Below are 13304 nucleotides of genomic sequence, written 5' to 3' on the forward strand. Positions count from 1 at the left end.
TTCTTTTCCTAACTGTATATGTGCAGAAACAGCACAATGAAAAAAACTCCACAGATTTGACAAACTCCTAGGAACTGACTATTTAAGAAAACAACAGAGGCAGAGAGAACGGTCTCATAGCACCTTTCGGAAGTCCAAAAAGAACAGGAAATTTATACAGATCTTGAAAGTTAACAGCATGACTAATTCAACTTTTCATTGTTCAGTTTCATTGTACATTGTTCAGAGACCTGTTTTTGTGAAAAACCTCTAACTTTGCTTGTCAAATTACTCTCAATAAATGAAATACTAAGTAAAAACTTGTATTTGGAATTTTTTAGCATCTCTCTATAGGCATGCATAGTAAATATAATGAAATGACAGATGCTCCCTAAAAAACAAAACTAAGTGAAAACCCAAAAGTACCAGCATTTTTCTCATTGTGCAGATGCTATTAAAGACAACGCTGGTGTAAAATTCTTTTTGTCTATTTCAAAAGGTAATTTTTATAATCAAATCACATATATTTAATATTATTTTACTCCAAAATTGCCATGTGTAACAGCTTCTGGAGTCAGAGTCAAGATTTGCATGGATAAGCAACAATGGCTTCACCAGCTATTTACCCCAAACACATGTACTGGCAAAAATATTCCAGCATGTTAACTTAAATGACAATTTTCATCACTGTATTTCAATCCTACAAAATAATCAAATCCACCATGTGTTCACTTGGAATTACTTAACAGTGGAGACATTTGGCTTTTATTGTATCTTGCACCCCATTACCTACTGTTTATTAATTTTGCCTCTCAAAATATGCAAATAGTTAAAGCCTGAATGCTTCTAACCAACATTTAAAATGAAGAGCGGAGCCTGCCATTAGGTCATCTATGCTCTTTCTGTAGTTTTAGAAAAAATTCTCTAACAGTATTTCCAGAAGACACTGCACCTCTCTTTAAAATGAGGTATCAAAGACAGTATCTAGGCTTTCTTCAGACAGTTAAGCAACATAGGAAGACCTAACATAGATAAGACACCCTGCTGTTTGCTGACAATCAAAGGAACACAAAATCCCACCTAGAGAAGATGGCTGTACAACCTCAAACAAGCACTCAACCAAAATTAAAAAAACCTTATCTCTACTGTCTCCCATGCATATACAAAAAGATGAAGGAGTTCAGCATATCCCTTAAATACCACAAAGGCTGTCATATTGAATTAAAAAAAAAAAAAAAAAGAATTGAAGTCACAGCACCTTTGACATAGGGCTCCCAATAACCCATTGAGAACAGTTTCACCTCAGAATTTTCAAAGTCATTTTCTTAAAACAGGAATGCATATAAAAATGGTTTAATGGTAACATCACGAAGGATTTTAGACAGAGGAATTTCAGAAGTTATATTCAGAGGTATGATGCCTCAACTTAAGGCAGCCAAGTACTGTTGCTTTTTCAGGTGAAGATGGAGAAAGCAAAACCTCACTGAAACTATTTCACCCAAACAACGGAAGTCCACAGGAAATACTTAGGAAGAAAACCTCCCTCTTTCATGCTATCTTTTCATTATCAGCAATTCATGGCAGCCCAAAAGATACTTCCAATCTGACCTAGTGCTTCCCCCTGAAGAGAATATGGATCAGGTTTTCCAAATAGTAGATAACGCCTAAACAGTTGAATCCTGTATCTGCTAAGGCTTGACAGCCAGCCAGGAAGTTGGTGCAGCTGCCACCACCACCACCTAATGTAAGGATGTGTTTGATTGTGCTGACAGTAGTGACAACTAGAGCTGTGATTCAGAGTTTCGAAATGCAAGTGTTCCCTTAACACTTACTGTTGTCTTCTAATGGTGCTGGGTTCAGCCCATCTACTATAACAGAACAGGCTTTTAAAATGCATTTTTCTCCTCCAGTCTCAAATATTGTTCTAATACTGTTACACACAAACCTCAGTGAAATGCATGAAAAACATTCAGAAAAAGATTTCATAGATTCTTCTCAGTATTGTGACTGTCTGCTGGAGACCCAATCAGACCACTACGCCTTATGTGGGCACCAATATCCAACATCCCTTGACTTTAATCAGAGTTACTTGTGCTCATACAACTAAAGCAGGGGAGAGAAAATAATCTTGGTAAAAACAGAGCCTGACTTCAAGCTCAATAGGGTAAATGAATAGCTTACCCTCATTACTATTTTCTGAGAACATCATGTACTTCAATTGCCAAATTACAGTGTAGTAACATCACTAGTTTATTAAATAAAATTAAAAAAACAAGGCAACAGCAGTAACTAAATGGAATCCAAGGTCATAAGCACAATGGAAATTTTTTGATATCTACCACTCCAGTGTAAAATGATTCATGACTTTATGGAGTTCTAGTCCTTCTGTAGCAGAAGAAATTTTATCATTTGCTGATTTCATACTGCAAGGATACTAATTTTCTATAAGTATTTTCCACCTGCAGAACTATCAAGTTCTTTACCAGAATAATAAATTTGACTGTGTATTTAACAACTTAAGATTTAAAAAAAGAGATAGAGCTATGTCCCCTATGTTTGAACAGCACATAAACACACCTATCACTGGGATGCCCAGAATTTAACAGATAACACACAGCTAACTCTCATAAAGTACATAATTTTATGTTTCTAAAGGCCTCCAATACTACTCCTGTACTGGCTATACATTTTCCTAGTTTTTGGTGCCATGATGTGGAGTTTGAAGTCTGATGAATTACTTGCACGTGGTCAGATACTTTGACCTTCCTTGTTACTTCTTCCATGCTGTTACTACATTAGTTTTATCAGTGGCAGAATTAATAGTATCTGGCTAATGATTCCTTGCTTTAAGATATATCAGCTGTCAGATAAGAAACCAGCTAGCCTTTTTGGATCAAGTAATCACATACTAAAACAGCAGTGCTTTTTTCCGTAACAAGTATCAGAGGTCCTGTATTTTAAAGTTTGAAGAAAAATATATACTGATTTTACATATTAGTTGGTGTAAACAAAAAGAATTCAGAGAATTTTTCACAGAAAGAAAAAACTGCTTCATACAGAAAGAAATAAGCCAAAAACAAGTTCTGAACTTTTCCAAAGAAAGTATGACACATCAAGTTGCAGCTCCCTTTCTCTTCAAGGCTTCTAAGCTTTAAGTATGAACAAGAATTCACAAAAAATATAGTCCAAAAAGACAGTGATGTCTTGAAAATCAAATGGATAGGCTGCCTGATATCTCATGCATTGATAAGCAAGAAATATGAACGACACACAGAGGTAGACAGCAAACATTATTTTGGCAAATTAGTAAGATACTGCACTGAGATCTCTTTTTTCAACACTGTGCACTTACCTACAAAACCAAACCAAAGCTTTTAGAACATCAAAATTTGTTTTAAACATGACAAAGAAAAATTCACTTGCACATACAGCAACACAGTCAGACAGAACACAAAGAACCCAGAAGTCCAAAAAAATTTTTACTAAGGTTTTGACAGTGTTGAAAAAATGGAGCAAACCATGTTCAATATCAATGCAAATATGGGGCAAACACACATATGTTCAAAAAAGTACACATTTCTGTACTCATAATAAAGTCAATGAGATTATATGAATGAGTTAGAGACAGATATACACCTCTGCTGTACTGGGACCTACAAGCTAGTTAATTTTTCGAGCAAACTGACTAAAGACATGCTAAGGGTTGAATGCATCCTCAGCCACAAAAAACTTCTCACAAGCTGCAGATTTCTTTTTCTCTGAGTATCTATCCTTCCCAAAACTTCTAATTCCCTCCAAACACAAAAGGGTTAGAAACAAGGCTCCAATATTTGAGAGCTAATCTGCCTTCCAACAAATATACAATGAAATATGGATTTCGCTCACACACTGCATGCTAGTGGAATATTTTCCATAAAATCTGAAGCAAGTTTTGCGGGGAGAGGTATTGTACAAGCCTAGTTGAAACAACTGGGAAAAGCACATGAGCTTGCAAGTTCAAAATTCTTTCGGCAGGCCTGCCAAAACAATCAGTGAAATGGATGATACACAGTTTGCCATAATTAGGCTTCGGAGGTAACAATTAAGTGATCAGAACATTCACACCCACACCGACCAAAAAAGCATGCACTGCATGAATTAATTTTCTCTGAACCTGCCTGTCAGCAAATCATTACTGAACAGACATGTCAACACTGCATTTTGGCAGAGATTAATACTAAACACAATTATCCAAGATATTTGTCAATTATTTGGAAGTAAAAGGAAAATCACCTTCAGTATAGTGCTAGATTCCATCAGTTTGGTCAAAATGGTTTACAGGGATGAGGAAAGCACAGGAAGAAGTAGGAACATGGACCAACTGGTAGTCTGGGACCAATCAAAAGCATTTTTGAAAAATACAGTTAAGGACCTTATGCCATATCTGCACTTACAAGGGACTGTGTGCAAGGAACCTTTGATGTAAGGGCTCACAGTTATGGTGGACAAGCACCCTGAAATGAGCTATCAGAGCAATAGGAACTTAGGTAATCTGTGATTCTGTAAACAGAACAATAATCACAGAAGAAACACAATTTTATGACAGGAAGATGACAAACTTTAGAAGACTATATACAAACCCAGGCCCCACTACATTGGAAAACTAAGTAAGTTCAGAAGATCCACAAAAATTAAGCGCTAAAGAAATGCTTTATATTAAGAACACCTGCAGATAAATAAAACTTTTTTTAGGCACAGACAAATGCTAATAATGAACTACTGAAAGCTAGAGCTGGAGAAATCTATACTGAAATTAAGATATAACTATATAATAGTAAAATTAATTGTCTCAACAAACTAAGAAGAAGAAAAGGCATTTTGAGGCCTTCTGATCAATATGAAGTGCATCACTGGTACAAGTCAAACAAGACAAGTCAGGAGAACCAGTATTTTTCATTGACTTTTGCCAATATGGGTCTACAATAAACACATTATACTGAACGATCTAATGATGTCTCCTATCCTAGTTTTCACAAAACAATATAAAAAGCTACCCAAGCAGTGTGCTGTATTCTGAGCTGTCTGGAAAGGGAGAACAACCAAGCCTAACCAAACATGATCAAATGTATAAAAGGCTTCCCTACAGCTCTGGATGTTTGGTGGCAGGCACTTGGGTAAGAGTGCTTTGCTATAAGGCCCTGTGAAGAGACACATCATAACCACATCATACTGCATCACACCACATCATAAATGCCCAACACAGCCCTAGTCATACAGGACTTGTAACTTCGTACTTCAGTTAAAGCCTGAATGATGGGAGTGATAAGGAAAAAAGCCCCAAAAAACTACAAACTATTCAACCTGGTTTATAACTAGAAACAAAACAGTTACTTGCCATAGATTATTCCAGATGCCATCACAACAAGAATTCTGGATTTACAATGCAAATACATTTGGTAACTGGGATGCCAGTGAAGAGTTCACCTGCAATATCTACCAGGTGCCATTTCTTTAAAAGGGTATATTGTAAAAATAAATGTAAGTCTTCATATTGAAGGACAGGGGAAAGAAACTAAGAAGAATGGAAAGTAAGCGAACTACCAAGGCTAAGTATAGAGAAAGAAAAATAGATGCGTTTCCCCAAAATGGATGTGGTTGAAAGAAGTATCCATGCAAAAAGAGCTTGAGAGCTGCAAGAATTTGTCCTGATAACTACTCAAACCTTGCAATTTAAATTTAAAAACTGTCAGAGTCATCTGTCCTGACACTGTATCTTTAAGTCATCTTCGTTTAATGACTATTTGGTTCAGCTCTATTTCACATCCTGTGACTACGAAGGACATATTGTTAAAGAATCATTCCCTGATGAAGGGATCACATACATGTGACACTACGGAAGAGGAAGAAGTTGAAAGAAAGTTTTTTAATTAAAGCACTTTCATTCAAAAATAAATTTTGTGTTCTGGTATCTAAATGTGAAAAATGCATCAGAAAATGTAAGGCAAAACATCTCTATTTTTGTCTCTAAAACACAGTTATCTGTAATTCCACACAAAACCATATTTCCTAGAGACATAAGGTTATAATGTAAGCTGCTGTATTTCTGTAAGGTAAAGTTGCTATATTTTATTAAGGTAGTAATGACCATTTTGAATGGATTGAGAAGTGATAAGAAGCACTGCAAAAGTGCCACAAAACTAAATCAAAACTGTGTATAATATTGACTTACCAAGAAATTATTTTTTCACACTCCTTAACAAATACAGCACTTTAGTGACATCTTAATTCCATCCTCTTGTTCCTATTTTGCAAATTATATTTTCCTCCTCCAGTACCATTCTCTGTTTTTAGTTCAAGCTGCCTACAGAATACTGCACACTTTGAGCAGGAAAGCAGGTAGACATGGGGGTAAACCAGCAATTAGGCCATGAAAAAACAAGCACTGTAAAACAGTTATTGCTAATCAGCATGAGATACGTTTACTCAATTAGATAGATGGAACTGTTATTGTGAACTCACATCCAAGGGATGGTCTCTAAAATTAAGAAGAACAGGGGCAAACAAAATGCACATTTGGTGATTTACAACCTTTCTATGCTAATTGGGAAGTGACAATGCAGAGTAACATAATGAAATAAGCGAATTTAGCAGATGCTTTGCACATAAGCTTCAGGAAAAAATGATATAATTTTTTTTGCCTACAGTAACATGGATGCATGTCTTGTTCCTCTCTTGGGAGTCTTATTTATTTTTTAAAAAGGTAACTGACAGCTCATTCTGTTGCCCAGCTATCGCACTGCTACGGTTGACTAAATAATTCTGTACCAAATTTCAAACTCTGCTAGTTACAGGTGGTGACTCTCAGTCCTTCTTGAGTTCCCTGCCAGCAAGCCTACTAAGGCAGGGCAGGATGCCAGCCAGTGACACGGGTGAGGACTGGACCCCCCTCTCACAAGTGACACCAGGTCACCCAGCAGACAGGGGGGTTATGCCGTGTTGCACCCAGCAGTGTGACAGGGGACAGGGTGGTGCTTCTCTCAGAGGTCAGGGGTGACCTGGAGGGGGAAATGTGCCAACCTCGCACCTCTCACGTGTGGGCACTGCTACTGAGGCAACAACAACAAAAAAATGACCTTTCAGTGACGCAGGAATCTGCACACTACAATTTAATGACTTTATATTTTCATTTGCACTTCTGCTTTCAAAAAGTAGTCCTTTTAAAACATTAGTTCACAGATTTCAATGAGGAATGCATGCCAGCTCTTATGAACAATGGCAATACACTGCTATCTGACAATTTAACAAGTTTTTAATAACCCAAGTCAAGACCCTTTTCAAGGGCCTATTTTGTGGTAGGTATCTCAAACATAATGGCAGGCCTCCCTAACAAGCATTAAATGCATTATTTTCCTAGATTTGGCCTGGGTCCACGATGCTCACTGAGGTGCTGAATGTTATCCATTTTCCCAAAATGGATTTGGCTACAGAGAAGTTGGGAATTACCACTGAAACTGGATCTCTTTGCTGATTTTACAAAATTAAGCTATTTTGTAAATATAAATTATGCAGCTGTATTTTAAGTGCCTAACGGCTTACGCATACTCCAAGCTAGTAAATTATCACAGGGCACTCAATGCACTTGTCAGAATAAAGGAACTTAAAAGCATGCACTTAAGTATAGTAAATAAAGCAAGCATGCACATACAAACGCAGACAAAAAACTTTTTAAATTGTCTTCAGAAGAGGGTAGGTTTTTTGTAGGGTAGTTCATTGTCAAAAGCAATGAACTGAAAAAAGAAAAGGAAAAGTCACCTATAATTATTCTGAATACTTTATTAAGGGAAATCTTAATTGCTTTCTCTGGTCTTTTATAAGACTGTAAAGACTTTAAAGCACTTATTCCAACAATAGCATGAATCCACCTCTGAAGTCTGCATTCATGCATTTGGAAATTCACATTACGTTCACTTTCTATCACAAAAATCAACTCAATATGCACAAAAGAATCATTACACACGTTATTTTAAAAAATATTTACAGACAAAGAGAATACAAGAATGCTCAAAACTCAAGATGTCACTTTGGAAAATGTTTACTTCAAGATCTAGAATTTTGAGATCTCCTGCTCCTGTAAAGTAACATTTCTAGCAAGGTATGTTCTTTTTGCTATGATACATCATCTGAGTTTTATGCTTCTATTGGAAAAAAGCAGCAGCCTACTGCAAAATTAGCCACAAAATTAAAAGCTTATTTAAATTTAACAGCAGGACAGAAATACATAAAGCATGTATTTTAGGAGATTATAAAAATGTTTGTTCATATACATCCAGTGCAGAAGGCATTCATATTACATCTTTGTTTATTAAGACAGTGGTAAAAACTCACTCTGAAGTGTTTCAAGTTCAGCCTTAGCCAGGGCATCTTCTTTCGCCTTCATTTTTGTTTCTTTATATTCTACATATAATTGTCTGGCATCCTTTAAGAAAACGTTGCAATGGCATTAGCATCCTTATACAAACAAGTTATTGCAATGGCTCTGTTTTAAGTTCTCAATTAACCTCGAAAAAAATTTTAAGATATATTTGTTTCCTTGAGTTACATCAATTTTCTGTCTAGAAAGTATTTGCTCAGAATGTAGAATTTGTGTAATAAAGGTTCAAATGTAATAGCATTGATATTATAGACTATGATGCTCATTGACAACCTGAAAAGCAAAATGATTAGAGAAACTACCTACAGCTTTGGAAGAGGCCATGTACCCCTGCCTTTGTTGACATCAGCAATCTGGAAGTTCAACAGAGAAAGAAAAGTTTTTAATTAAAGTAGTGTGTGCAGGGACAAACAAAGGCAACTGCTAGGCAGCAGTCACCTTAGTGTGAACTCATTAAGGTAACACTAACTGCATGGTCCAGCTTGTTCCCCTTTCTTTTTTAAATCAACTTCTACATTGCTATTAAAGTGTTGAAAATAATATATATGGGTTTTTTCTCCAAGGATTAGATTCTAGTTTGAAATCTATATACCAAATATATACATAAAAGTAGAAATCTTGCCACAAATACCACAATAAGGTACACGTTTCCAAAATCTGATGAATTAATAATTATAGATTTGCATTGAAAGCTTTCCAAATTGAACAACCAGATTGTTGAAGTAAGAAGTATGGAGAGTTTTGTTACTCTCACTTACCAGCTTAAGAGATTTCTATACTCATTCAAAACCAAGGAATTTATAACAGAAATGCTGAAATACACAAGTTGTTATTTATGTTTTCCAAGCATGCAGAATATCTATTGTATTACACAAAAATTACAGAATTAGATAAACCCAATTTTAGTTCTTTATAGCCAAAAATAATGTTATTACACTAACAGTACCATTTTATATATAAAAAGGGTGATTTAAACTTTAATGTAGAATGTATTGTAAAACAGTAGTAAATGTTTTTTTGTAATTTCAACTATAATTCCATAGATTTGAACACAACCTGGTATCATTAACATGAAATAAGACATCTTAACAAATCTTGAAAAAAAAACCCAACTGAGGTAAGCAGTCATTATTGCTGCCTCTAATGGTAGAAATCATTCAAAACCATTTCTTCCTGCAAAGATACTGTGACACAACAGTTGTTCCTCATGTTATGCTGGCATCTAGCCCTGCAAAGATACTTGAGGGAGGTGGGAAAACACAGGACAGGAACCACGTTCTGAGCAGAACTTTGTAATGTTTTGGAGACATCTCATCAATACAAGTCAGCAGGCTTGAAGAACAACTCTAACAAATTGCCACAAAAGAACAGTAAGGTTCCACCTCCTTCCAAAATACCTCTTCTTACTCTCTATTTGTCTTTTCATTGGAAATGGGAAGTTATGTTTCTTTGCCAGGTGTAGGTAGAAATCACTGGACACAGAAGTAATTTTAAAGAGTTTACGTAACTTTTTGCTGCTGGAACATAACAGAAGAGAGCATCTCACATGCTTATAAGTTTTGGGTTTGGGGATGGGGAAGAGGGGGTTTTGGTGGTTTTAGTAGAACTGTGGTCAAAAAAAATGTGTAGGTACAGGAGGACTAGTATTAACATTTGAGGAAATGTATTCAGTTTCTATGGTAGAACATTAAATTAGAAAATTAGGATCAACATTGATTCTCTTTTTAATATATATTTTATATATAATTATATTTATATTTTATATTTATTCTTGGTTCTCTTATATATATATATATATATATATATATATATATATATATATATACCTGAAATATGAATTCCCTACCACATATGGAAACTTTACTTATACTCTCCAGATCTGGACTATTTGCTTCATTAAGAAACAGGAACAGCCATAAATGCAATGGTTTACTTCTGCTGTAAGTTTGAGACATTTGGGTTGCGTGGCGTACACAAGACTGAGACATACTGATATCCAAAAAACGCTTTTGTTTAAGGCTAGGATTTCAAAATGGCTACAATTAACTGGCATTTAAATTTAACCCATTTGACACTGAAAGCCAATATTTGATGCTAAATTCTGGTGTAAAATCCATTATTGCTTGTGGGATCTCCAGACAGCAGGCACTAGGGGGTAACTGTCAATCTCTCCAGCACGTCAATCACAGAACAATTGGAAATGTGGCTCAGATGAAAATGAGACACAATAGCTGAACAACAAAGAAAACTAGTCAGAAGCACATAAATGAAATTTGGTAGTATTGTTGCTTTATAGATATAAAATGGATTATCACTACAAATGGAGTAATATGCAGGTAATAAAGGCAACATCAGTCTTTTATCTTATTGATAAGTTTATTATGGCTGGTACCATAATAGCAAAAAAAAAAGGGAGACTGCACATTTTGAAGCACAGACAAATGTATACATATAAAGAAAAGCAAGGGAAAAAAATCAACTAAAAGCTTTATTCAAAATGGATTTTGAAGATTTGAAAATCAAATCCTTCCCAGAAAAGCATAAGAAACGGCTCTACAGGTTGTAAAAAGAAATTAAAAGGCATACCTGAGTAAAGATTTTAGCCACAGACACAAATTTTATGGGTATTAGACCTTACAGGTCAAAATGAAAAAACACTAGAAAACCATTTAAAATAGGAAGTTCTTTGAAGAAAACTTCTGCCTTAACATAAATAAGCCCATTTCAATTTACTCCTCATTAGCTTTCAATCAGTCTAAACAGGAATATTCATTTTCAAACATACTCAGTTTTGGTAGCATAAGTATTTAAAAATAGATTTATGTTCAGATTTTTTACTTTTCCAACATGATAAATTTAAGCAGTTGTTTTGTCTCAATGCAAACATTTTAGGGCCCTAAAGACACTGGCAACATTGATACAGTCTCTTCCAATCTAATGCTCCTCCCCCAAGAATCGGTAATGATTTTACAGCTCAAAATATGTGCAACATCAAAAATTTATACCTGACATATACTTCACCTTCTAGAGGTAATAAACATAAGAAAAGCAACATTTTTGTACCTCTGGGGATGGAAAGATACAGAGAAAAGAGACACACAAGTACAAAGTTTGGAACGCTTCTAACTAAAAGCTCCACCTTACCTAATCAGAAATATTTTGTTCTCATTTGCAGGAGTTTAAGAAGTTTTCAGAAAGAGCATCCATACAAATACATTACTTCTCATCAGCAAAGGAGTAACATGTAATTAGTTAAGCAAAAATAATAAAAAAGAGGGCTGATATATGCTAGTTTATTATACTACAATTTCAAATATAGACTTTCCAAAAAGGAACAGAATGAAGAAAGAATGTATTGGAAATACCAAGTTCTGCTGTTAGTATTTCTAAATTATATTTAAACTGTCATATATAAGAAGTTCCTGTGTTTACCCTCATATTTCATAAAAATTTTCAAAAAGTGTTGTGAAATAAAAATGAAAACACATATTTTCAATATTTTAATCACAAATAAGAACTAATACTGAAAAATCCTTGAAAATATAGTTTCTCTCTTTATATCAGTATCATGTCATGTTAATAAATTTGAGACTGCCAAGACAAAACTGAGCTTGCGTTATGCAGAAATACAGAAATATGTAATACTGGACTTTCAAGGGGGTTTTTTCCTTTGTTTGGGGTTTTGGGGTTTTGGTTGGGATTTTATGTGGGGTTTTTTTGCTTGTTGCTTTTAAATCAGCAGACACAGCATTTATTCAAACTGTGCTAATTCTAGAACCAAAAACTTCAGTTCTGAGTAAGACTCAGTCATTTTGGCCTCTCCTTGACTTTTGGAGAGGGTGATGAGGTTTTCTTTGTTTGCTTTGTGGCTTTTGATTTTGGTCGTTTTTTCCTCCAGTTAATCTTGCTGGTTTTCTGGTCTACCTCAGAAACACTGGAGATTAGGAGAGGGAAGGAAAACATTGGAAACAACTTGTTGTGTTTGTCATATGTAAATCTTCATTTCAGATTTTGTGATAGAATCAGTTCCACATCTTGGTTCACTGGGTAAGGGATTGATACAAACAAAATGCATCCCCTCAGAATTTACAGTTAACTGAAAACTCTCCCACAAGCACACTTAAAATAAGTATATTGAAATAATTTTCTTTGGACTAATTTTTATTAAATCAATCTATAGACTTAAAGATAAATACTTGTATGGAGTTTCTGAACCAATTTTTTGATTTTTTTGAGTGCAGTGTTATTGTACAATTTATATTAAAAAAAGAGAGAAAGGAATTAAATTAAATTTACTGCAACAGCTGACCTTCAATTTGCTATTTCTATGCAATAAAAATGCAAGCCATTATACCGCAGCAAAAATACTCTTTGGATGGGTTTCTAAACCAGTGATTTCAACACGTTATGGTAAGAAATAATGTTAAAAAAAGAGTTGAACATAATGATTTATATTTCTCTTTGGCATTTTTACATCTTTGCCCAAAGGCAATCTAGTAAATAAATAAGAATTACATTATTTTCTCCTGTGTAATCAGAAAATCACGCTTCGACCTTGGAATGATACCAGGTGTGGTGAGGCTCTTCAGCTGTGCACAGCCTGTGGGCAGGGGCAGCGTGGTTCCCAAGCCTCCAGTGCACCAGGTGACCAGCAGCTGGCGGTGCCACTGCAGTACCTGCTGGGAATTCCATGTGCCCAGTGGTGAGACTAAGGTAGCCAGAAGTGGGAACAGAGGCCAGTGCTGCAAGGCCTCTCTGGGACCCATTTCACACCCCATGAAGCCTCATACCAGAGCAGAGCAGTTCAATTAACTGAGAGCCAGTATTGCCTCATACACAGGAGCTCCTGTCGGATCTACACTCCTCTGACATGTGTGGTAGGACATGCAGACGTACAGTAAGTGATCTGAAGAAG

The 13304-nt window shown here is 35.4% G+C and overlaps 1 protein-coding gene across 1 annotated transcript in view; it reads right to left on the reverse strand.

Moving 5' to 3' along the window:
* DNAJC1 (DnaJ heat shock protein family (Hsp40) member C1) overlaps positions 1 to 13304 on the reverse strand; it is a 106462-nt gene that overhangs the window by 41298 nt on the left and 51860 nt on the right. The window contains exon 7 of the mRNA XM_051802443.1: positions 8344 to 8434. Coding sequence (XP_051658403.1) covers positions 8344 to 8434 — 91 coding nt within the window. The remainder of the gene's footprint in view (positions 1 to 8343; positions 8435 to 13304) is intronic.

The sequence above is a fragment of the Manacus candei genome, unplaced genomic scaffold, assembly GCF_025592945.1.
Source record: "Manacus candei isolate 608988 ecotype Guabito, Panama unplaced genomic scaffold, ASM2559294v1 h1tg000056l, whole genome shotgun sequence".
NCBI classification, from domain to species: domain Eukaryota; kingdom Metazoa; phylum Chordata; class Aves; order Passeriformes; family Pipridae; genus Manacus; species Manacus candei.